Source organism: Mastigoproctus giganteus, chromosome 10, assembly GCF_048544385.1.
Source record: "Mastigoproctus giganteus isolate SK-2022 chromosome 10, ASM4854438v1, whole genome shotgun sequence".
NCBI lineage: Eukaryota > Metazoa > Arthropoda > Arachnida > Uropygi > Thelyphonidae > Mastigoproctus > Mastigoproctus giganteus.
Genome location: NC_143584.1, coordinates 164,020,736 through 164,048,581, shown reverse-complemented (window position 1 = coordinate 164,048,581; position 27,846 = coordinate 164,020,736). Strand labels below are relative to the sequence as shown.

Below are 27,846 nucleotides of genomic sequence, written 5' to 3'. Positions count from 1 at the left end.
TATTGAATGCGAGGAGCTGAAACTCCTCGCATTCAATTAGAATTAATAGTCTCGTGACTTGTGGTAGGTTTTATGCCAGTGTTTTGTTTCTCAGCCAGGGATAACCGCCCTGTTTGGTCTTGAAAGGTATCCTAAGGAGATGTGATATGATTGATTTTGTTTCGCCAAAAAAGGATCGAGAAACACTGCTCTACATTGATGGCTCAAATGGCTCTTTGACTTTAATGTGTTTTTTTTTATATAAATCATTTCATTCTGTGAAATGAGGTAGAACATTTCCATAATTCGTTCTTTTATATGAGCAGGTTAGACTTTTTATATGGCGGGATCTACTGAAGAAGGTTTTATCGAAAAAAATAAAATTCGGAAGGTACTACGAAGGGAACACCATCCATCTATGGACTACAACACGGTAATACTCGCACGTAGTACCAATGCACGGTACTAAAGTACTGCACTATAGGTTCTAATATCTTTCGTGTTTGTGGGGAGGGTTGTCATAAAAAAAATTGAATGCTACGCATCTGGTGCCTTCAAGTGGAGCACTGGAAATGAAAATAAGTCTAAAATTGCTGATTAATTCCGATAAAGAATGGATGCAATTTGTTTTAAATATTAATGCTCATAAATCAGCTCTCAAAAGTACAGGATTCAGTATTAATATGCTGAATTTTTCGAGACTGGTGCTGCCATCTGCCTGCGATTTTTGTTAGCTTTGGGTATACTACTGATGCCTGAACAGTAATGCATTTATGTTGCCATATTAGCATATACATATTTCAAGATAAACGCGATCGTGTGCAGAGCGTCTTTATGCGTCGTTAGCTTGCATTTAACATCCGAGCTTCAGCGCGCTATCTTAACGCGAAATTTGTTCACGTTCCTATAATTACAAAAACAGAATGTAGACGCTACCTCCCTACACTCTTGTGTCCCCCATTTCTCCATCTGTTGCTGGTGAGTGAATGAAGATAGGATGCAGTCCGTCACTCACGGCCGCCAACCCGACAAGAGGAGGTCAGTTATAAGGCAAACACCGCTGGCGAGCGTCAAGGTCACCCGGTTCTGTATGTGCATAGGTAATAGTGGCGAACTAGGAGAGGTGCAGAGCTGTCGTGACGAGATGTAACGGAGACCCCCGTAAGTTTTTTCCTTCCCCTTTTCAAGCCTTTATGCCCGTAACATGTTTCGGAGCAATAAGCAAGCAAAGAACCGGAGAAAAAGATGAGGGGGAAAAGAATCGGCAAACATGATGGCCTTGACTGTTGAGTGAGTGTCTGGAGGAACGCAAGCTGTGTTTGTATGTGTATTCGTGCGCGCTTCCTCTGCTTGGTAGGTCGCACTTGCGTATTACACCTCTGCGAATCGATCAAGTCATGTTTTTATATACGTGTATATACAGTATATCTCACGAAGACCGGTGTAAATTTTTACTATTCAGGCCTGTCCATTTTCAAGTTCACCCCAGCTGTGGAGCGGGGAGGTAAAAGAGTAATTGACCACATGCTAACCCGTAGCACTTTAATATACAGAAAATAGCGAACAGTATTTCAGTATCCAGCAACATTTGATTTCTCAGTTGTTTGGCTTAATTGCATATGACAGTTTTTCGTTGATATCTCCACGGATTGTAAAAATGTGATTTTTTTCCCGCTCAAGAATTAGGCCACTCTGTTGCCTCTCTACATAACATTTTTAATGACTAATTAGAGAAGAATATTGTTTGGGGTATTCCGTGGACTAGTGGTTAGCAATTTAGAAATATATATTTTGGTCTTCAAATTCGTTTAAAGACCTGTTTTTAAAATCTCGATTAGAAGCATATCGTTCACAACAGTGAACGATATGCTTCTAATCGAGAATAGATTTTACTTTCAATTTTCTTTTTATTTGAAGAATTATGACAGATTTCAACTTAGGGAAAGGAGAAGAGATGGTATATGATTGCAGTATCTGACTAGTTTTTACTCTAATACCATAAACAAGCCATTAAATGTAAATGCAAAGTATGCTTGCAGTGTCTACAAGGAAAGTCAAAAGATCTTGGAATACGAGTATGAAGCCAGATAATATCTAGCTAATATAAAATGAAATATTTGAGACTGTCACCTTCCTCGAACTAAAGGAATTGAAAATAAAGAACGTGTTGTCTTTTGATGACTGTTATTAAGGGAAAAGGAAAGGAACTATAGATTGGAAGGAAAAGTAAATTATGCACAGATCTTAGTAGATTACTGCGTACGCTAAACAATTTGAATTGTGATCCTCTGCTTGAGAATCAAGCAGTATTTATATTGGAATAATGTTTAAACAATCTTATTAGAATCGAACCTGCATAACTGTTGTATTTCATCTGTTAGTGTATTTAGCCATTTACTTTCGTCCGATGAGGTTGACGTCCACTGTAAATTTGCATTATTCATTATAACTAATACTAATTGATAAAGTTCAGACTCTCAAGATTTTCTCTAACGATCAGCACCATAAAAACAAAGCGATAAAAATGATTTCTTCCTACTTTTGAAACGTGTCCTTTGAGTGTAACCTACATGTGTCTTTTCCTATTAACTTGCTCATTTTCTTTGCATCAGTCTACCCCAAAGTAAGAATGATAACTCCTCAAGATAGTACGAAAAGAAAAGCGTCTTCAGGCTGTATCTCGTACATGAAAGTAACAAACAAAGTGCCTTTGCATGTTCTAGCCCGTTCTCTCTTCCCATGCTATCGGTCTCACGTGGGTATAGGCAACGAAATCAGCTTCACTCGGGGTTGCTTATTTCTCTACTTTCTCCCCTAGAGCTTGGAACCCGCTAGCAACACATTAAAGGAACATTAGAATGAGTGCTTAGTGAGCAATCAGCCCACTCCAGGTGGATTTTGTTACTAAGGATAGTCGTTGACACAATAAAAAGACACGTCTTAACAGTTTTATTAAAATTCCACAGTTGCTTTCAGTTTATAGCTCCTATATAAGAAACTGTCAACAATAACTATTTAATTATAAAAGTTTTAATCAATGCTAAAATGAAATCGATGCCTAAAAGTCCGTCTTGGCATCCGGCAAGTAAACAATAATGTTACATTATTGTTTACTTATCAAAAAATAGATAATTGAAAGAGAAAAAAAAACGCTAAAGAAAACAGTGCATTTTCGTACAGTGACTCAGTTGTTAACCTCCAAATTCTTATTTATCTTTGATATCTGACAAGGAATGTTGTTTTCTAATGCGATTCTTGGACTAAACTAATAAAATGATCAGAAACACGCGGAAAAGTAATAGCCTTCCAGAAACTCTGACAAACAAATTCATTTGTGATCTCAGGATTCCTCCTGAGATCACAAATGAATCTACACGCAATATCTACACGATTTCTTAAATTAGTACTTCGTGTGTTCTCGACACGGGGGAGATCCAGTGGCACGTGACATTTTCGCGAGACAACAATCTTGTTCACATACGCGTTCGTTCTTGCAGGCTAAAAGGAAGAAGAAATGGGGGGGGGGGGACACGATGAAAGATGAGTGGGTGGTTGAGACATTCGTCATTAGTGGCTGCCCAACACCCGTGTCAAAGAGGTGAATATGAGAATAAAGTACGTAGATGACAGATGATGTAACAATGCGGGCATACGGGCGACCTTGACGACACACACACACACGCTAGCAGATGATGTTGCCAGTTTAACGCTGTGGATGCTAATGTAATAAAGAAAGAGTGAATGAATGAACGTGCTGGGACAAGTAGAAACAGGGATCGAGAGCCGGATATTAGAAGTGGTTATAATTAATCAGTGTTGAACTCGGGCCTTCTGCCAGCTACTGAGTGTTTGGGTCTTTTGACAGCAGCTATATCTTTGTGGCCGTGCCTTCCACTCCATAGTGTACTTAACATGACGTTGGGAAATCCTTAATTGTTTGCCATACACTTCTCTTTCATTTGAAAACACCGTTGACATAATGAGACTTGAAATCGATAAAAAAATGATGTTGTTAGTACAGTTCATTTTCTATCCTCAAGTATTTTTTTAAATATATTTTTTTAAATATTAGTTGCTCTTCAGCCCTTTCACAAAAGAAATATGTTTTATGTTAGACTATTTTCACCGCTAGGTGACGCGTCTGAGATAATGATTTCCTTTATGAAGGTACCATAAACGTATTGTTTTAAGTATTATTTTAATTCTTCAGTACGTTCGAAATTAATTAATTTAGAGCACTTCAGATTCTTTAATTACAGTCACCTGGGTTGCTTTCTTAAATTGAATTTCGCGGCCCAATCATAATTGCACTTCACTTGCGTAAAGAAAATTGGAAATCATGAACTATGAAATTCTTTTCGCAACCTACTGCACACGTTAACATTTTTGATAAGTTTCAAATGCCGTCTAAGAGATGTTCTTAAAATTTTGTTGACAACCTATGTACATTTTTATCCCCCACCCTAGCTTATCTCCTTAAGTTTTGTGGGGGTGAGATTGAAATCATGGAAGGTTCGGCGCATGATAAATCAAAGGCTACCGAAATAGTGCGTGACCTTTTAATTTGAAGCCCTTCACGCTACGATGAAGTGTGTGACTTTCTCTTCTTCTTTAACCTTGCACAGGTGCTATGGTGTTGAGTCCATTGTCTTTTTCTTGTTTCACTGCTAAGTGACATTCAGCTACCATCTATTTTTAGGTTAAACATGGGTAGTACTTATTGTACTGATGCTCCTGCTAGCCAATTTTATATCTCAGTTCTCAATATCGAAAATATATTTGAACAAACGATTTCGCAGTACCTTGCTTTCGATTTTTCCTGTAGAATTTTTATGATTTAACGATTTTTTTGTGAAAGGCATCTCGTGAGAGTTATCAAACTTCGCTAATCAAAGGCACTTGATTAGTAAGTTTAGAGGGGTTTTCAAGTCTTGAAAACGGATTCCGAGGTCAGAACGTCCTCTATCTCGGGCAAGATTACCTGGTTAAGTGGAAATTCGTTTTGTAGTTAAATTAATTTCCAGTAGTGGAAATTACGATTTGTTGCCCCCTTTTTCAGTTTTCTTGATATTGAAACCATTTCGGAGGCACCGGAAGCAGTGTGTAGAGGGACCCACCTTAAGTGTAAAGATGGGTGGAGGAGGGGAGATCTATACATGGGGTAAGATGTGCGGGACCTTCCTCTACGCCATTTGTGTTTCGTGTCTGGCATTTAAAAACTATATATGAGAGGTGGGGTGAACAGTAAAGAGGAAAATAATAAGATGGAGAAAATGAGACAAAAAGATAAAGGAATTGACTTGTTTCACTTTTAATGAAACGAAAATGCCCTGACACATTCTTTGCTGCTGTTCACTAAGCGCCTGATAATAATAATAATAAAACCTTCAACGACTTCGAGGTGTTAAAGTCTGCCATCTCTTGTCAAACAGATCCCATGACATAGTTAGCGAATCTCCGGTGTTGTGTCGTTTTATTTTCTAAGTTCAAAATCCTCAGACACTGATATCCCCAAGTCTGATGTCAATGTCAACATAGGCACGTCAAGGCTGCTAATCTGAGATGAATGGGAAACATTTTGCAATTTCTTCGCGATATCTCAACGACCTTTGTTCGTTGCGTGAACGAATATATACAGTATTCCCGGCCAACGCCCGTTGCTATGGGGAACTTCTACGAAACATAACTTAGCAGCAGCTCTCGCCACTTATTCTCTCAAATTGTATTCCTGTTCCGTTTCTATCTCCACCTATTTCGTTCAACATTTTATAGTTAAATTTCCGAAATAAAGCCTGCAATGCAATACGCCAATATTTATTGCCTCGGCGAGGTCGAGTGACACTATGTAATCACACCGGAGTACCCAAATTGAGCTGGTCTACCTGCAATCTCTTGCCTCGCTGAACTACCGTTCTTTAATCAAATTGAGCCAATATTCTACTTTTCAAATCTTGACGGTTCTGCTTTAAAATGCACCTTGAGAAGAGACCATTTTTGGTGCTTGCTAGAATGGAAAACAATGCTATTTGGAGTGTGCAGTCAGCGAAAAAAGAAAAATTTAGGTTTTACTGAATAATTCCAAAATATGAACGTTTCATAAATTGGTTACGTGCGTTGAAATGTGCTGTAGGAAGCTGTGCTGTCAAATTTATACACGTTGTGTGATAACGATCTTGAATCATAACCATTATTGGTTATGCATTTATATGTGTTCATTTAAAGTCATGAGTCTAATCTAGCAAAAGTGCATGCTGGATTGGACTTGGGGTGGGGGAGACATGCGTTCAGCAACAGTTTGGAGAGAAAAACTGTTTGAAGATTTGTCGGAGTCCACCAACACTTATTAAATAAATAAACATTGGTATTAAAGGTCCCTCAGTGTGCGCTCATAATCGTATGTGTATTATGTCTATAGAAGCGTATTTTCCCTAGCAATTTGCATGTTGTGCCGGCTAAGAATCCGGAATAACTCATGTGGGAAACCCTACACCCTCTGCCTGGGATCAGCTAACCATTGCTAGAAGAGTGAAACCCAGACCTCTCCAAATAAGTGGCAGATAGCGAGGTCTCGTACTGACTAAGCTTCGATGGGGGTTCTGTCAACACTTATTTTTAATGAATTTGTTTCAAATTTAACGAAGTGCGTCCTTCGACGTGCCAGGAAAAATATGTATAATGTTCGCAGATCTGTTTTTTCCGTCTCACTTCATAAACAAGAAGTATCCCAATGTTTGTTTGTAATGGAATGTGTGAAAACAGAATTGAACTTTTTATTCTTATGATAAAGATAGTAAGGTAATAACATTTTCATGTTTTTCTAACTAATTTTTAACAGTTGCTTATGGCGTATATACTGATAATGCTTTTCGAGTTTGTATCAAATTCTGTTTTGTTTTTAACAATCCATTGTTTAAAACATGGACATTAACTCGAGTCTTTTCCATTCGCTATACCGAGTGGAAAAGGCCTGAGTTCGAATTCCCTTAACGACACGAGGAGTTTTTGTGGGCTTTTTTCACCATGTGGCTGAGTTAGTCGGTCTCAGATAAGGGTATCGTGTATTTTTTTTTTTTTTTTTTCCCTTTCGGAAACTCGGATTTTTGGTCCAGCAGAAACAGACAAATCGACATCTGCATCTTGTGCATCACCGACCCGTTCTTGCATAATGGAGCCATTCAATTAATTTTGCTAAGGTACAGTTAAATAAGTTATTTAATTGAAATATCCAATAAAACGTTCTTACTGCCATAGAGATGCCGGCAGATGGAGGCATATATTCCACAAGAGAGAGAAAATACTTAAAAAAGGATTTGTTATTTATGTTTGTTCCGTTATCAAGTCAAAATTGCCATGAGAAGAAAATCTTTTTGTTAAGGGAATATGCGAGTTCCTTTTGGAGCTGTTAGCATCGCCTGTAGTCACATTTTGAGGTGTAGAGGGGGTCTCCAGTAATACACTAATCGGAAAAAAAGACGCAGTATTGATTGGGCGAATTGATGAAATGGATGATTAGGTTACCCAACGATGTTACAGAGGGCAGCTAATCTCTAGTAAAGGTGATCTAAAAACAAAGAAAATTTATTTGCCTTGTTTGAAAAGCAAATCTGACTCCCTAATAGTTTAGGCATTTGTTGGAGGCTTAGCAACAGTCGCGCTGTATACTTTGTTTTATTTCTTTAGACTATTTTCCTTTTGATTACTTGTTTGCTGGCTATCCATAGTTCATTAGAGTAGTTGAATTCCGCACGCTCCTTACTTTTCGTCTTAACCATCCCGCCAATCCGCGACCTACATTCTTAATTATAACCCCAACCTCATTAAACGAAGATTTAGGAAGTAATCTGTTGCCCTTTAAGTCCCAGAGGAACTTTAGGGAGACTATAAAACAAGCATCATGTTTGTTCAAATAAACAAGGATCACGTCCGCAGCCCGCCCTTGCTTTCTAAGTTAAAAACTATTTTCTTTAAAACGTGGGCAACCTTAAGCTACTTCCATTTACTCTAAAATACTAATTTAACAATGTACATTGTAATAAGACAGAAATTTTTACAAAAAAATAAAAATAAAAATAGAAGTGGGGAGAGAGAAAAGTCCATAAAATATTGAAATTGCTTGTTAGAGTCTGATTTAAAAACAAAAATAAAACTTCCCATTTGATGAAGTTTCATCAAAAACGAAACTTCCCTTGATAAACCACTAGATGTCACTTTAATAGCTGAGCTGATGATAATTTTCGCAGTTAGAAGTGAAGCAATTAAATTTGTCCATTTTATAATTGCATTCTTGTACATTTACACCATTTCGCTTATTAGTTTAGCCTTGACGTTGTCACCGTGTGGTTTGCCTCACTAAATAATTTGGAGCGTTTTATTAATATAAATATTATTGCCAGCTTCGTGCATGTAATTTGCATTAAATGCAATTTTAATCTACACAGCGCCAGTTTAAAAAGTTGTTTGGCGCGTGTGCTCGCCACGCCATTTTCGAGAATATTGCGGCACATGATAGCGTGCATTTTATATGAATTAAATCGAAAAATAGAAAACCATTATTATAACGAACACACGCCTTGTAACGATCAGACCAAGCTATATTTGGAACAGAAAGTCATCCTCGTTAAGATAGAGGCAGTGTTTTAAAATTAGAAGGCAAATTGTGTACTGTTTAATACATGAGCCTTTTTGGGAGGTCCTCGGATAATTAATAGGATGTATAGAAAAGTAGCTGTGTCATGAACTTGTGAAAACAAATTACTTCCAAAGAGAGATTAGTCCATTTTTGGGACGTAGTAAACATCAATCACTCTACAGGCATCGGCGACAGGATGGGCGAACAAATTGAAACCCACTCCTTCAGCAAGTAATCTATCAGTATTTTAAATTAATGCTAGAGAGTTGTATGATGCTTCCTCCAGATGTGGTCATACCAGACCGTGAATGTAATTTCCACAACCATCACTCAATGTTTCGCTTATGTGACAAGTGAGTCAGTGAGCTTTTCGACATGGTGTAGGTGTGGATGAAAAATTTTTGGACTAGAATCCGGATCTCCGAATTCAAGGTTAATGAAATCACGCGCTTAAACCCATTCCTTCTGCAGAGGCGTGTTTTGGCTAGGCTGACTCAAAGTGTAATGGTATACCCGCTGGGTCATTTCCGCTCATCCTTCACAGGTGTGCCGGCTCCCGTTACTTAAAAACTGTTAAAAGAAAAAACATGGAAAATAGCTTTAATAATGGTCACACGTTTTTATAATCCTAAGCTAAATAGTTTTGTATTTTTTTTTTGTTCATTTTTTTTAAATATTTAGTAAAGCCTCTTGGCGGTTTTGCTTGGAAGTTTATTTATGCTTGTAAATTCCGACATTCAAAACACTCACATATGCTAAAGCATTCTCGTAGAACACAAAATGTGTTTCCATATGTTGACGTCATTTCCTTTCTCTTTTCTACTGACACTGTTGCTTTTGGGGGGAAAAAAAAATCTTTCAACTGTGTCTCGTTCATTGTAAATGAATTATCTTAGCGGAGTGTGTTACCCGGTGACAGCTTTCAGAACATATCTGCACTAATTATCTGTGGATCGATACAAGCGACAGAGTTACAAAATTGAAACGAAAGATGAGGCGCCAGTGGAAAAATAATGGCTGTCTTATTTAGGTTTCAAATTGTATCTGTAACGCGTTTCCAACCTCATATAATTTTAATTGACAGGCCACTGTCACATAACCAGCCTAAGAACACACTCACTTTACATACTAAACAACGTCTCATACTCTGATTGACTTTAGTGCTAATCCAAACAACTGACCAGTTTTAAGGGCTATTTTATATTTTCACTTTGTTTAAAGGTGATAAGAAAATGTTACTGTAGCAAATCTATTTATAAATGGTCGTTATAAGACTGTCTTTACATAATACTTTTATTAGTCTTTCCCTTTTTTTATTCATTATTTAATCCTGGGTGCAGCCTAACCTCTCATGCAATTTCACCATTGTTCACCTGCGGCCATGAGGAGGGGAAGAGGGAGACTCAAAAGCTATCACAACTTTTACTTGGAACCTCTTGTTACTATGATAACAGAACTATGACCAAAGCCGAGAGGGAGAGAAAGAGAAATTAATCTCCGACCCGGATTTTGGATGTTGTCGATGCTTATCGGGGATGTCTGGACGTAGACATGCCGTGAATTAAAACGGGGTTTAGTAAGGATATAGGGAAGAGGGAGTGTTGAGGGTTGATAATTCATCAGCATATGTACGGTACTTATATTTTTCTCTTTTCTGTTAGACAACCAGGAATGTACGTGATACCGTAATACTGAAAACTTCTTAGTCATCCCCCCTCCTTCTCCTCTAAATTATCGAGTGTATAATCATAAAGGAGTGTAACATCCATTGTATGTTTTTTGAGGATTGATCTAGGTAGATTTGGAATTATTTTCTTTTGAGTTAGCAAGGGATGTTTTGGAAGAAAGATAGCTGCGTGTATTTGTTAATTGGAGTTATGATCTAAATGAAATAAAAGTAATTATTTTAAGTGTTTTGCTTCCAGTTCTAATCATACTTTTCTATCTTTACAGGCAGAAGTAGTGCTTTGTGGTCGTGGTGGTGGCCTGCCGTTTGAGAAGGTGCTGCCACGTCTGGTGACCACCGGTTATTAAGTGTCCGAGAGTTCTGCTGGGAGCAAGGACTGCCCTCACTGCCAAAAACTCACCTGAAGGACCCAGTAGAAAGTCAGAACGGGTAACATCGATGCAGCGGCAACGAACGTGTCCGGCCTTACTCTGAGACCCGACACTCGCCCTAGTATGGACTGCAAGGGGCCCTTGCACCAACTCCAGGCCGTCAATTTTGCCATGAAGCCTATTATGCTACCCAGTAGTCTTCGTATCACTGAGGCTAACACCGGCGGAGCTGTGGCGGGGCAGGCGTCACCCCCCGCACTTTCTCCCAACCTTCCTAGCATCGTCAAGATGGAACCACGTCTACCCAGTCCCTGTCTGAACAGTATGGACCCTAGTGGAGGACAAGTGAATAACGGATTTCCTTCGAGCAAGCGCATCCGTCAGGAAGATGGCACATGGATTCCTTCTCCATCGCCAATGTCCATTGGATCGCTTTCTCCTCCTCCGGTGGGCAACGGACATCACTTAGTGATGAGCAATGGACTGTCTCCCGTATCGGTGTCAAGCTACGACCCGTACAGTCCGAAAGGTTAGTTCATTCTCTATCTCTTTATATATACTGTATATATATATATTTTTTTTGTTTGTTTGTTTTGTTTTCTTCAAAACAGATATAAAAAAAACTTGAATACAGGTAGCAGGCTATTAATATACACAATAAAATGAGCATTACATTACATTATCTGTATATTGATAAAAGCCACAAAATTTGTAGGGTTGGGGGAATTGGACGAATTCTGCAGTACTCAGAATATGATTTACTGTGAGTTTAACCAAGCGATAAAATAATTTGACAAATTTTGCGACACTTTCTGGACGTAAATAAATCAAATCATTATACGACTATATTGGAGTCATGTTCTTAATTGAATTATAGAATAGTTGTTACCAATACTACCACATTGCGATTTTAAAGTATGGCAGATGTGTTCATTTATCTGGATTTGTTTTGATTTGTGTGTATAATTCACTTGGATATCGAACATTTCATCAACGTAAATGGTTTTGATACGACTAAATTTATAGACTTCGAAGTAAAGTTTCTTAACTTTTTATGGTGCTAAATACGAATTGAAAAGATTACTAATAACAGCCGTTGTGATATGTGCTGAAGTGTTAATAAAGACATTAAATAGAACGAAGCAGATCCGATTCGACGCAATTCGTTATTTAGTTTGTTGTGGGGCTGGAATCTCTGTCCATCGCCGTACAGATCCCCACATGTTCCTGCTGGAACTCTCATTGTATTAGCTGCTGGAACTCTCAAGGCTGTTAAGTATCGAGATGAGATCCTCAAGTGTGCTCTTTTGCAAGAGAAGCTGGTCCAGACTTTCTTTAATTACTTAAGTGATCTGTCATTGTACGACAATACATGTCATCGCAGATATTTCTTTCACATAGTGAACCAGCATCTTCAAAAGAAAAGTATTGGCCCTTTTGAAATGACTAATCAGATCCCAAGGCCTGACTCCATCGAGCATGCCCAGGATGCTCGGGGCAAGAGGATTGTCAGCCATAACCCGCTTCCTAGATACCTTATTAAGCTTGTAGCAGCCTTACTTGAGAATGTGAATGGTAATGTACTTACGTAGACAACAAATCTTATTAAGGTGTGTTTCCACGGATTATCGACGCAGCATTTTTTGTGTCCAGTCTGTGTGCATTATTAAAACACGTTAATGTTTATCGAAATCTAATGAACTGTTTTTTATTTATTTACGATTTGTGTTTGTTACCCAACTTTTGAGAATTAGTATACTTAAAATGTTAAAAATATCAGAATACTAACTGATTTATTTTTGGTGCTGTGGAAATAAGTAAGTATACTTTATATTATAAAACGCAACACTATCAATACCCATATTATTATTGTTCCATATATTCACCATTCTGTATATCCATCTTAAAAGTGAATTGGTATATCATCTTAGCCGTTTAAAATGGCATCATCTCGATGTTACAGGAGGGAAAGGTTAAATTGATCAATAAATTTAACTACACGAATCGTGATAATTTAGCAACGCTTCTAGTTACTAGTGATGTATTTTATTTTTTATTATTATTTTTTATTTTTTTAATTTTGTTCCAGTTCCTTTCTCTGATATTTATAATGAGACCAAATGTTGCAGTCAACATATAATATTAGAGAAACAGAGCTTTTTTTGGGTGTTTAATATAAAATTAGTAGATTTATGTATCAGATCCTTTTCATAAAATTTTTTCTTTGACATTGGTTTTTAGAAAAAGAAATATTCAAGTATTTAATTTAAAAAAAATGTGTTATGTACGGATATATATTTTGAAATTAAAGTTATAAACTTTTTGTATTAGTTGCAAATGAAGTAACAGAACGCTTATTTGCATTATTAATAATTCAAGTGGAATATAGCCTTCCTCAGGTGTATCCTTCTAGTAAAGCAAATTACCATCAGTAAAACGTTTTTCAATAGCATATAAAAACTGAAAACAGAGGGGCCCAAGGATGAACCATGTGAGACTCCACATACAAGCGTATAACAATTAAAATACTTTCTACAAATATTGTATGGTCTTCCTTCTAAACTCTTCAGACCCTGTTTGAAGTATAAACAGAAAATTTAATTTAATATAGTATCATTCTTTTAGATTAAAAAAAAATTGCACCTATTTGCTTTATTTATTATTGCATATATTCTAAGCGTATGTATCAGGAGTTCAAACCTTCATTGTTTAATGATCTCTTCAACTCTGTTTAAAGAAAAACTAGGATAAGCAGATAGACTTAGGTCGCAAGAGTGCATGCTCTGTTCTACTTCCATCTTGTCTTTATTCCGAACCAATCATATCATACATAAAATACAAAATCTGCAATATTTTTAACGTCATGGCAAGCAGGTTTACATAGTTTCGCATATATTCTTGATAATCACACACACACACACACGCTTTCGAATCGGAAATTACGTAAGAGCCTTTGCACTTTTGTTCTTTTTGAATATTTATCATATCGTTCGTATCGCCCCATTACTCTCTGACAATTTATCCCACTCAGGATATGCCAATATACTGTATTACATCACTGGAGAGTGTCTTCTCTCTCTCTCTCTCATCATTTTCTCCCCAATTTCCATTTCAATTTTCCATTCGTACTATTTTCTGCACAGTTTGCACGTGCCGCTCAACTACCTGTTTCTATTTAGGAACACACGCATCCGTTAATATCGTTTACGTTTTACTCCGCCTCGACTCGTGAGCTCTAAGAATATCCGAGCGGTTATGTTGCTATCTGTGTGTTTCAGATATTTTTTGCGCTGTTTGTCCGACACGAAGGAACGCTACCGAATCCGTAATGAGTGGCGGTGAGCTGATGAATCAGCTAAGTACATTGCCGGGAGTCCGCTCACCGGGATACTAAGCAAAACAAACTCGTCTGCTGTATTCCTCACACATAGTGTAAACAAGCTTGCTGTGTCAAGGACTTCAAAACAGGAGCTACAAGTAACCGTCAACAAATGGTTTGTTTTATATACTTGCGAGAAGGTCTTAGATAACCATTTTAAAAGTGCACGTGATATGGCGAAGTAATTAATAGTCGTGTACGATATCGTCCGATTTAATAAAATCCAAAAAGCGCATTTTTTCTCCAATCTGTAGATTTCGTTACGATAGCGCAATTCTAAACACATCGTTGTGTTTAGCACTGTACATTGTTGTGTTTAGTGAATGTACATTCACTTTCGTTGTGAAATGGAATGCTAGTCACGTGGCAACAACAATCGACTGTCTCGAGCTTTATTACTTTGAAGCGAACAGAATTCGCATTTCAGCCGAGCGCATTAGCCCCCCCCTCCTTTGATTGATCTGATGAATTTTAACACATGTACCAACACTTCATTTTATCAGACTGTTTTTTTTGTTTTGGGTGCTGTAAGAACGCTTCATCATCGTTGGATTTTCCAGAGATTTTCGGTGTCGTTGCACCTTAGTGGCACGTAGTTATTGTACGCTTCGAACCTGTCTGCTATACTGTTTTCATTTATTTATTATTATTTTTTTTAAATTTGATTATGGCTTGCATTAGCTACGTGTGGCTTGACCTTTGATTTGCTGTGGTGTGTGAATTAGCTGAGAGAGCTGAGGTTGATTAATCGACATTGATCGATAATGAAATAACCAGTAATTAATTTGCTTATAAAACATCTCAGAGAAAGGGGATGGGGGGTGTAGTTCGTATTGGGCTGTCACCTGTATAAAGGGATGATGCGATGGTTACAATGACCTTAGCCACTAGTGAGCAACGTACGGCCCAGTAATGAATTCCATTAAAAAAAAAAAAAAAACACGTAAGACAGTTTAAAGTAGCAACCCACGACATTTAGGCTTTTTGTGTCACCCTTAGGACCATTGATGCGTATTACCTGAAGCCTGCTACAATAACTACAAATGGCTTGCCGTAGCCAAGTGATCAAGCGCGAGCGTACAGACATATACGCGTTTCAGTGAAGGTGGTTCAAGCCCACTTGATTATTACAGACGGTAATGTACTTGTATTTCCTTTAGCTTGTGAACTCCTTATGAGATCCTTCCGGAGTATAACTGTGCAATTTATTTTACCAGTGGCTGCATGCATGTAATACGCGATGTACTTCCTTTTGGACTGGAAAATTCATTTTTATAGAAAGCGCTCATATGCGACATGATGAATGAGATTGCATGGACACTTTCTAGTTATTCGAATGGAAATATCCAGGACAGCGTGTGGCGATTTCGACCATAGCTTTTGGTGCTCAGTAAACTCCTAAATTACCAACCATCTGAGGCAGTTCTGGATACTTGAAATATTTATGCGATTTTTTAAAAGCAGAGCCATGATTACAGGCTCCAGTGTAGGCCATGCTTGCAGTTCGAGCCAGCAAATACCCCGTCATATGTTAAAGTGATGTGATTTGTTGTACTTAATTCTGCTTATATCTCCTTTTATGTTCTGGCAATTACCGTGTTTTGTCTGTTATGTTAGTAGTGGAGATGGCTTCTTGGGGGGGGGGGGGGTAATACGCACCCAGAGAGTGTATATATATTACCTTCAAATTGGAACACTAAATGAAATAGAAATAAAAAAAAAACATCCTGAAAGAAATTTTCAGGATGTTTTAAATATCGATTTTTAAATATCGATTATAACCCTGTGGACTTTTAATGACACCAATAACTTTCTGAGGGACACTTGGTATAAGTTTTTGTTTTTGTTTATGTTTGGTTTTGTTTTGAGACTTGAATCTTTCTCCACTCCTCTGATTAACTATGCTTGAACTAAGATTTGTTCTGGCTCCCAATTGTTGTTCCAAAATTCTCCTCAAATCACTTGTTCTGGCTTCGTGACACATCAACATTGTCATGCTGTTACGAATCCCTATCCAAAGGATTCCCACAATTCGGCTAAGGCAGAATCGTTCAGAATCTCAAAATAGCTAGCTATATTCATGTTTCCATTGATGACAACCAGTGGATCAAGTCCAAACAATGTAAAACAGGACCATGCCATTACGTTACCACCATTGTTGGTGCATTACAATTTGGGTGAAACCATTTTCCTGGCATAGGCTACACTCAGGTGTGACCATCTGATACCTGGACTGTGCAGCGCGATTCATCATTCCACACCATTAGCTTACCTCGTTGCACCAAGAGGCAATGACATGCATTTCTATGAGTAGCTGTGCGACCATGGTAACCCAGTGTTTGTCTGATAGTTGCCGGTTCTAAACTTATCCCAGTTCTGTCAACGGCCTCTCGAGTCAGCTCATTAATGAACTGACTGGAGAAATCGCAAAGGCACCTTTAAAGGTACCTTTGCAATTTCCTCTCATTATCAATTTCAACTGACGTCTTTCTGTTGGTGGTTGGGGAGTCACTAATTGTAATCTCTCTAGCTCAGAATTAATGGTTACGTTACTTTCTGTCTTCCATTGACGTAGGATGTTTCCAACAGTTGATTTTGGGTGTCCCACTTTTCTGCTCTCTGGTGGACTGCACGCTATATGATAACTTGTTAGCACACCTCTTGTTGTTGAGTTCATGCCTTTTATTTCCTACTTTAAGTGGTACTGCCGTCTACCTATCGTGTAGCCATTGGAATTATTATGATAGGAGACAGGTTGTCTCTGACACTTTCCTTGATACACCTCTATCCAGAAAAGACGCTGAATGCCGATCTTCATTCAAAAAGTTAAAAGAAATACTAAACGAACTATCTTTAGAATTAATACGCTTTTGATGAACTTATTTTGTAACTTTTTAACATTACATAGTGCCACACAAGGATAAATAGGTCTCGTGCATGTGCAATTGTCTCAGCTAGTTAAGAACACGAGCAATTGTACGAACGGTCTTATAAACAGTTTCCTTCCAGGCTCTTCACTAACTGTTATAAATACTAAACTGTAATGTAGCTTTGTATATACTTGTGTGAACTGTATAATCCAAGAGTGCCATAAAATTCGCTGCTTAGTAGCCTTGGAAAAGTCCGTGGACCTACAAGGTGCATTTCCAGTCCAGTGGCCATACGAACACCCATAATTGTCAGCTTTGGGCTCAGTTACTACCATGTGTCAACCACGGAATTCACATTTTACCGTTAATGTTTCATTGGACCTTGCTTCTTCCAGGAGGTTCGAGCCCATGGTTCCTTCCGAGACACGTACTGTGACGTTACAGCAAAGTTAACAGCTAGCGTGTTATACTTAACCTTCAAACAAGAGATTGCTTCGTCACAAACATTATCATGCAGGATGGAGCACTATCCCATATTTATCTTCCAATGACACAGCTGTTTAGCCACTCATCTTCTAGTGACTGAGTAATTTCTGCCATTCCCCAATTGCTTGGATACCTTGTCTGCGCGACCTCAATCCATGCATCATATGCTTATGAGGTTAAAATTTAATGGTTCTCTGATAAACTGTGCCCCCAAGGACAGAGTTTATTAGGGAAACATGCAAACTGTGAAAGGTCTAGAAGGATGCGATTAGAAGGCAGGCAACGAGCATTCCACAAGAATGCTGCAAACAGTAATTGACAAATGCAAGTTCTCTGTTTCCAGCATATTGTTGACATCAATCATCATCACGTTGAATAATTTGATTACCATAACGTGTGTATTGTACTATATCGTAATCTGAATATACTTGTTGTATAACTGGTTTGTTGCTGAGTAAATAGCGACCAGCGCCAATTTCTCCCTGGTGTCACTCTTTGGAACTTTTTGTGCCTTTCATTCCATATGATCTGAATCTTGTCCTGTATTGAAACGCCAAAATACAGATGTGTTTTTGTTTTGAGAAAATTCTTTCAAAAATATTATATTTTCTTTTTAAATTCATTGTGTAAAAGAAACGTAGCATAAAAGTTTATTATTATTTGTTTGAATAATTGTCCACATCGTGACCTTGACTCATTGTAGCATAACGAGGGCAGGATTAAGGTTACTGGGGTAGTCGAACCTAACGCTGAAACGAGGTCCTCCGTAATATTAAATAAGTCTTTTATCTCAGTACTTTCGATTCATTGTCAGGGTTCACTGCAATGCGCCTGCAAATAACGTAAATGCGGAACACAGCACGATAAAATTGTTAAAACCAACTTTACGCATGACGCAAGTTGGGTAAATGAAAGACTATCAGTTTTACAACGTCCTTGAAAGCAAGAGCTTTAAGGACTTGTGGTCCTTTTAAGTTAAAAAAAAAAGTGAGGGGAGGGGGGGAACGCGCATGCTTACGGTTACAGTTTGTTCCCGAGAATAACGGTGAGCACTGTGCAAAGTCATCAATACTTCCTTTCGCTAATAAATGCCAAGGTTATACGCACTTCCCAATGGATTAGAACGCCTCTCATTTCGTTTGCTCGAAAAGAAGACGCAGTTGGGATAAATGAGACGTGAAAACAAGTTTATTCTGCATAATGCTATCTGCTTAAACACCTATCTAGTCCCCGAGGAATCCCTTTGTTCGGTTCCCTTGAAAAAAAAAAAAAAAAAAAAAAGAAAAAATTCTGCCTTTGTTATTACTTAGAAATTGGCACAAGCACTTTCGCTCGTGCGCGTTTGTATGTGTGTGTGTGTGAATGCGCGCGCGCGCACAAAGCTGTTGCCACCGTCTCTACACTCGGAGCAACAACCGCTACTGAGCCATATTTTTAGCGTGTCTAGAGCAGAGTGGCGCGAGCTAGCTGTCACATAATCGCTGTCTGCTATCTGCCGACACTAGCAACCGCTACAAAAAGGGGGTGGGGGGCAGTGTCTACATTTATTTCTTCTTAAAAGTCTCTTTCCGTAGTAAGACCGTTTTTCTGTTAACTTGTTTCCCCCTTTTTTTTGTGGTATTTGAGAATTTTTCGACAACACACACACAGCGGACGACGACTTCTGTCGTTTCATTCGTCCTTGTCGTACAGACTTAGCTTATCTCATCGTCTTCAAACCTCAAGCATCAACACGCCTTTCTGGAAATGGGCCACGTGATTTGGCCAAAAGTTGGCACAAGGCCAAGTTGCAGAGCAAAGGCGCTGTTTGCCAGAAATGTCAAAGCTATAAATAACCAACATGGGGTAGAGATAAAAGGCTAACTGCGTATACTGGCGTAGTGGAAATGGCTTGGCTGGGAGATAGGGGGAAAAGGGGGGGGGGCGAGGATGTGGATGGAAAAGGCAATGAGAGACAGTCCTTGAACAAAACATTGACCTCGAGTTATCAAAGGTTAATTTTAATGCATTGAACTATGTAATAACTTGTAGCAGTGAATACATTCATGACTTCTCACACAAAGCAACGCCTATTGTTCTGTTACCTTGAATTCTATTTTACTACGCACGACTTTACTAGCGTCGCCGCTAGGTGGTAGTCGATGCGAACATGGGGTTTTAGCCCTTTTGAATACCAGCGTTATCCGTCTTTTTTTATATATATATAATCAAAGGGAAGAAGGATGTATTAGATAACAAAGAGGGGGGGGGGGGGAGAACTCGCAAAGAAGTTGACAGTTTTGTTAGAGAAGTTTCTTTCTTTCTTTTTTTAACTGAGGTTGCATAAACTTCGAATCGAATTAGTTCTCGCTTTCTAAACTCTTTAAGAGTTCTGTCATATAATTTTATAGCATTTTCGTGATGCTGTACATATAGAGTAAAATTTGTTCTCACTGTTAACATTTCAGTCATTGTAGTCAGTATATAATATTTAAAAACTTCTCATCGAAATATTTTTATATGTATAGCCTTCTACGTGTTTCTTAATCTTGAGAAATTAAATTCGTTTGTTCCTGGCAATACTAACACGTGACGCCCCCTGCCGGATTATACTTCAAAAGAGATTCAGGCAGAGAACATCAATCATGTTCTTCTTCAAGTGCTAAAGATAATAAGCCCCAATTCATCCCTAACTAGCCGTAACCAAATTTTTACAGCCATAGAACTTGCTGTAAAACCATTCTTCTTATAAACCATCAACTAGATCACGATAAACTATCTACATGGTTGCCTAATGATTATTTTAAAAACGTTTTTTTTAATACTCTGTTGTTTCTGCTTTTTCTTAGCTGATCCGATTCTTCTGCCTCGCGATAGGCCTTGAAGCGATGAACGGCCAGCTGCAATTGCACTACACAGGCCTTTGTGACCGCCTGCTAAAGAGTCAAGGCCACACACATAAACACAAACAGTACTTTCGATCTTGTATAATCAGCCACAGCTTGTCCGTGGGGTATTCTCCTCTGTCAAGTGGTGCCGTAATCTTTCTCACATCCATAATTTCGGATAGCAAATCTTTAATAGATAATTGCATCGACGCTCTTGTAGGAGACTAGAGGGAGGAGCGAAAGGAGGTGGGAATGTTTAGCGCCTGCATCTGTGCGATGTTTCTGAGAGGAAAGGAGTGTGGGTGTGGACTATACAAGGCCACTTTTCTCGGATTGCGTCGAAGCACTCCACCCTTGAATTTTGGAACGCTCGTAGGTCGTGGTAGTGGTAGTAAACACGTCTGCACTATGACTCTTTTCTCCTTCAGCGCAGTTCAATGTCAGCGTCTGAACGATACGGGAGATAACATTCTCCTTTTAACCCCCTTCCCTTCCTTCTTTACGAAGCGAACTTGTTGCATTTGTTGGAGATGTGGAATAAAGAAGAGAAGAAAAACGAAAGAGCAACGCTTGTCAAATATAAACTGGCTTTCTATTGCGAGCGATTTGTCTACTCGACCTTGTGAGAGTTATTTCTGACATTTTCAAATACAGTATATATCATTTATTTAAGCCTTGTAACATGAATGTGTGACGTCATCTCGAAATGAATATCCAGTCTTAATTTACAAGGAAGGAACACGCAATGTTGGCACCGGTTATTAACTTGTGTGCAGTGTGCTATACCCTTACACGAAGCGGGACAGGATCTCACAAGAAGAATCGGATTAAGCAAACGAATAAAAGGCCATCTTTATGTTACAAAATCAGTCAAGTGGTTAGGAAACCTATAAATATGATAGCATCATGATCGTTGGACTGTTGGTCAGTGAGCAAGGCGACAAGCTTCATTTTTAGAGTTCATCAACCTTCTCCGATAATATAAGCACTCAAAACTTGGAAAATAAAAGCCTCGTTTTTTTTTTTATAAAAAAAACATTTACTTAAAAAAAAGGAACAAATAAGTATATTGACTGGAAAATTTTTGAACTTGGATGGCGGCAGGTCAATGTCAGCAGAGCGATCAGTGGACTTTGTTATACAATATCGACCCGCTGATTAGAACTGAAGAGGTTGGCCTGTTTGTATTTCAGTCTTTTCAAATGGATGTTCGTACATTTTCTTTGCACGGAAAGATGCAGCATCTTGGAAACAGATTAGCACCAGATTGCGTCCTTAAGGAGGTCACTGACTCATTATACAACACAGGGTTAATAGTTGCATTGTGACCAAGGACTACATTAGAATATTCAGGTTACCAGAAGACTAGCGGGGAAAATATGACCTGTTATGTGAAAAAGAACCGCTTGGTGACGTCATGATTGGTACGTGAACAAGGTTCTTGTCTGTTTGATACACCACTGCACCACTGGCCTCATTGTTTCTTTTCTCTCTTGTTTTTGTTCTTAATCTTTACTTATAGTTAATATGGGAATTTAGTGCTAACATGGCACTTGACCCATATATAGTAGAGCAAGTTTTGAATACTGTCTCCAAAACGTACCTGTTTTTAATTGTTATTCTACATTCCCCAATTTTCAAACCGAATGTAGGTCTCGGTGATAAGTGATATAATACATGATTCAGTTAAAGCGATGATGTAATAGGCTTGCAGTCCTGTTTAGCACTTGAAAACGGGAAATGTATTTTGCTTGCGGGCCACAATATGATTCATTATCTTTATTGCTGTGTAAGTTAACTTCAGTACTGATTTGGAAGCTCTTAATATTTGCAACATCTCGTATTAGTGGCCATCGGTGAAATGTGAAACCCTCAATCTTTCTTCTTCTTCTTTTTTTTAAATTTTTTTATTTCTATCTGTTTATGAAATTAAACTTTTGTCTGTATAAAAGAAAAAATAAAATAAATAAAAATAAATTTTGTTCGAATTCAGTCTTTGCTAGGAAGTCATGTAAAGATCTATAAATTATTCACTTTTATTCTGATCAAGCTGAATTTCAGTTCGGTGTAGAAAACAAATACAATAGACTTTAAAATCCTGCATCTTTGGCAATTGAGAAAGTGCTGGATTTTATAGAAGTATTCTTGTTAGTTGAATAGTTTTGTAGGATCACATATCAATTAAGCATTAATAACTGAAGTTATTTACATCTGTAAATGATTACAAGTGTAAATAACAGTTGTTAAAATGTTAATAAATGAAAATAAACAAAGTCACAGCAAATGTCACGTACTGTAATGGCAGTTTTAAATGCTACAGTAGTACAGTATCAGAAAGTGAATGTACTTCAGAGAAAATGTATTTTCGCATTGGAAGATTTAAAAAATCAATCGTGCTTCGTAAGGAATAATTAGAACTAGGTATGTGCAGTCTTATTCTTATCAAAACTAAAGAAATTAAATGGCCTTGGGCAGGACGCATAGCTCGAAGACATGATGATAGATGGACTAAGAAAATAACAGAATGGTACCCAATAGGAGCTAAAAGAAAACCTGGAAGTCAACAGCGGAGATGGACAGATGAAATTCAAAAGTTCGTGTACAGTAAATGGATGGACATTGCACAAAACAGAAGAAACTGGAAAGTTGCTGGCTGGAGAGGCCTTCATACTGCAGAGGATTGAAAATGGCCAATGATGATGTGCAGTCTTTATCAATTTAAATGACATTTTGATTTTAACAACGTACTGTGGAGAAATTCAATCAGTTTATTGCACGTAAAACAAGTCCAATGTCAACAAATATCTTCTTTCGTCTTCTCAACTTCCAACTCAAGCACGGTACTAAGTACTATAGGTTCTACTACCTCTCGTGTTTGGGGTTCACATAAAAAAAAAATAAAAAAAAAAAAAAACATGACCAAGTTTCGTTTTTTGTTGACATTATAACTATAGCAATGAGAAAAACAACAGGTGGTTCAATGTCAGTCACTGTCTTCTCTTCCGTAGCGTTAATACGGAGTAGAAAGCAAAGTGAGTGACCTTGAGCTGCCTAACGTTTTTATCTCTATTGTAAAGTGCCGAATCTGATCGTTTCCTGTATATAGACATTAATTAATCCTTGTAATATAAACGTGTGGCGTTTATATTACTTCTTCCAGCAAAAACTAATGTTCATCTTGAAAATGAACATCCACTCTTAGCTGGACAGTTTATTGGATAATTTTAAATACTTCATTGGTTTGTGTAAATACTGTGCCTTGGCACATCAGTTATGTTATGGAACTATGGTTTCTTATCCTGTTTGAACTGCTGATCATCCATCTTTCTCGTATGCCAATCGCTGTATCAGCTTTGTTATCAGTTATTCATACTAATAAATTACGCCATTTCCTTCCTGTTGAATCAATCGAGCTAAATCATTAACCACAGCTCTGTCTTCAGTTTCTATCTTACATTTGCAGGTGTACAAGTTTTCTTTCTACTTATTATCATCCATTCAGAAATGCATTTCTAAGCTGCAGTCCAGTGTTCCTGTTTCATTCATTTCGCTATTAATTAATCTGTCAACATCTACTTTTACCATTGGCATGTGAAACGTATCGTGCGCTACCTTGTCTGTTTACCATGGCAACGGTCATTGTTATTGGTGGTTTCTATAGTAACAGTGGATAATTTAAATGAAATTTTATTTGAAGGATGAATACTCTAAAAAGGATACACCGAGCATACATAATACGTGCGGATAATTTATATACAACTATCGCATCAAACCTCTGTTAATGGGATGAAAACGATTTTATTTTTTAAATCACTAGAATTACGGATTCAATCACTAGGTGGCGCTAACTGTCGCACACGCAATTTACCTACAGATGAAAATTTGCAGTTACAATAAGTTATGCAGTAAACAAGTGATGTCTCGTAGATAGAATTTGAAACTACGAAGTGTGTAAGCATTGCATTCTGAAATTCCCCTAAGTATATCATTCATTATGGGCAAAATGTAGACGTTACGTTGGATTCTTTGAAAGTGTTTTATTATTATTATTTTTATTTGATGTATCAGACGTCTAGGCCTGTTGTAGACAACAGGTGTCATCTTTTTAACGCTGTCCGTTGGATGTGTCTGAACAACACAGGCGTCTCTCTAAAGAAAAGCAAAAGACTGACGGCCATTTTTTTTTTTTTTGTCCCTTTAACTGCGCATCTAAATGTCATGCAATTGGTTGCTTCAGGCAGCGTTGTTAAAATAGCCAATTCAAAGAAATGTGCAGAGAATGCAACCTTTTAGAGAGACGCCTGAGGTGAATAGCACACTTATTAGATGAAGGTGGAAAAGTAAACAGAGGAGTAGAATTGCTTCTTCTGAGGAAGGAATAGCTGGATTTTAAGTAGTGCTTATTACTGGAACTTTAATTAGGCGGCTCGTAACACTTGTGCAGCCCAGAAAGTTTCGAATTTCATTTTCACCCTTTCAAAAGCTCAGTGTGTGCACAAAGTGTTGGAACTTTGTCAGGAGCCGAAGCTGTCGTAGTAGTAAATATTTTAAAATGTTTTCTATGGCGTACGATAGAGGGCGCTGCCGCAGAGCTATATCTTCATAAAACCAACCGCAACTGTGGCAACTGTCGATATAGTTTACTATGAACTAATAGATTTTTGATTTCTTTAATTTTCGGGGACATGGTATGAACCCCGTTTTGGGCTGCCTATTTTAGAATTGCTCTCACGTCGACATTTTCCTGCCAAGTTCGATTCTCTTTTGCACCCTAGATAGTTAATGCTGCACTGTTGGGTACATGATCTAAATCATTTCTTGGGCATACCCCTTCCCACAAGGTCAATAAGTTTTATTTGTTGCAATCACTGCTCCGGGAGGCAGGACTCTACTCCGAAGAGTGCTAAGCATAGTTCGAGAACGACTGATCTGAATGGAGTTATGGTTTATTATTTCATAGATCATTACCTTAAAAAAAGAGATAGACTGTATTCACGTATGCCCACACATAGGCGAGCCATAACCTGTTTATGTGTTTTTGGCATCATTCCCTCCACGTGGACTGTACGTGACTCAGTATTGGTGTTGACAACGTCTGTAGCAGGCGAGGCTTAATGTATCAGTGATGCAAGTGTCAATGTTGGCAGTAATTAGCCCCTTGTCAGGTGTCCTGTGATTTTGAACAACGTTCACTTCCCACACTTACAAAAATAGGGCGTTGCTAATGTCCAACTTTCTATCCTTCTCACATTCTTGGCTGATGTTTTGTGTTTTTAGGCTGTCTTCGTATTTTACAGGACTTCATCAAAACATTATCTCGTAACTCTGCATTCCTTAATGATTGTAGGGTTAAACGGTAAACTGTGCATCCTTTAAATAAATGGAGGGTCATAGGAAGGCAACATTATCGTCTACATATCTTTAATCTCTTCTTTTTTTTTTTCCGGTAAGTATTTCTGTACATTAAACCTTGATTGCTGTGTAGACATGTGGCGCTATCTTATGGTTGGAAAGCGAATTACATCGCACCATGCATTGATGGATATTTCTTAATGACGCCAAAGGCTTAATGAATACTTTTAACATGCAAGAGTGTTTTGGGACGAAAGGGTTAACAATAGGAACTAAACCAGCTTATCACCCGTGCACATATTGCATCACGGAGCTTCCAAATGACCCTCACGTTTCCAGGAAACCGTGTATAAGTGTTGGGCACCTGCAGAAGCAGGTAAAAATAAAATAAAGAAAACGGAGTGGACGTACCGTGGCAGTGGAACTACGGGAAAGGTCAAGAAGTCGTTTGCAAAGAAACAGGATTTCGCACCTGGCGGCCACTGAACTGCCATGTTGCGTAGTCACTGTCACTCATCGCGCGTGCCACTTGAGAATGTTCAAATCACTCTAGCCTGGAGGCATGCTAGACAGCATTCCTGCCAGTTCTGCCAGAATACAGGTTGGGGAGGAGTAAAAACAAGGGGAAGGAGAAGAAAATAACTCGCCTGCATCGTCAGACTCACTTGGTGACTCTCCCCCTCCCTCCATTTCTAGCCCGTTTTGCGGTTTCTATTGCTGATCGATAGAAACTATTTAGCTCGCGATAAAAAAAATCTCCTCAAGCACTTGAAGTTGGTTGCTAAGCTAATTAAAAACATTAAAATGACATTCCTGTTGTTAGTGAATGTCGAGAATTGGAATGCAAATGCGCCCAGCTCGTTGTCGTAGAATATTTTCTCAAGCTAAAGTTATTTTGTTGTTGTAGACGTAGACACTGTTAAAGGATTCAAATAGAACAGCAGAAAATTATAGAGAAGAAAAAAATCGCCAATATAATATTAGAAAAAGTTTTCAGTTTACCAAGAAAGGTAGGGAGAACTTAAATTGCGAAGATATAGCTACTTAACTTTGTCTTCAAATTATGATCACAGACATCAATCATGGTGAAGTGGCAGTGATTGTATAAGATTTAAGTGATTTTTCTGCTTATATTCCGCCTCATACTGTCCGAGGAGTTTGTTGTTGTTGGTATTTGGCTTAACAACATAAGGGCTACTGAGGCCAAATTGTGTCTGCTCATAGTTTATTTAGTCGAAAAATACCTAGGAGTTTACAAGATAGAGAATAAAAAAACATATTTAGTGGTTACATGGGTTCAAAACACGGTCAATTCAAACGTGGGTACTGCTGTACTCTGGCATTGACCACTTGGCTGATTTAATAGTACAATAGTCGAAATATTGCTTCATCAACTAACCATATATTTGACGTTTTTAATCCCTGTACATTTTGAATTTCCAAATAACTTTTGTAATCAGATTGTGAGTTTTTGAGTCTACCTGTTGCTCGCATATTCCTTATAAAAGTGTATTAACAACCGTCACTTCAAGTAGAAGTGTCATCTTTTAACTTAGAGAGAGTGGGGGATGTCAAAATCATGCTAGTACAGAATTACACACGCCATGTGTTCTAATCCATGTGATACAGTACTGTATCCTTGCACTCTCTGCCCTGTGAATTCCTGTGATCTATAGCCGTCGTAGAGTATAAACAGAAAACTTATTTTAAATCTTTTGGATTTTTTATATTTACTGCCGCTAGTAGTACGCCATCTGGAGAATGATAATGAAAACAGATCTCCCACCTAGACCTAAAGAGGGGTAGAGTTCCCTGCACCTACAAATGACATACTCAGACGGGAGGAATGCCTCTCAAATCAAACTTCTATTGTTTTTACCAAACTTCTATTGTTTTAATATGCTACCTGTTGCAATATTGTCTTTGTTGAGTCCTTGATAGGACACTGAAAGGGTTATCAAAATGATAAAACAACGATGACTGTTTCTCCTCCCCCCTTTCCTTCCACGCATCATAAAATCTCCTGGGGGGAAACCCCCACTCGAAGATAGTAGGATAATCGTGAATTCTCTGGCCGTGAGAGTTAATTAGACAAAGTAGAGACACGCATTGGATCAAAAAAGCTTTCTCCTGGGAACTCGGTTACTGTGATTGGTGAGGAAACCGGTTGTGGTGGTAGCCGATTGGTTGACTATGTTTGCGGTTCAGGAATCGGGTCATTGGCCC

General features: G+C 38.2%; 1 protein-coding gene across 1 annotated transcript in view; it reads left to right on the top strand.

Annotated features, from left to right (window-relative positions):
• LOC150079446 (ecdysone receptor-like) overlaps positions 1 to 27,846 on the top strand; it is a 146,755-nt gene that overhangs the window by 40,318 nt on the left and 78,591 nt on the right. Inside the window, exon 2 of the mRNA XM_090382834.1 lies at positions 10,562 to 11,195. Coding sequence (XP_090238960.1) covers positions 10,790 to 11,195 — 406 coding nt within the window. The 5' untranslated portion in view covers positions 10,562 to 10,789. The remainder of the gene's footprint in view (positions 1 to 10,561; positions 11,196 to 27,846) is intronic.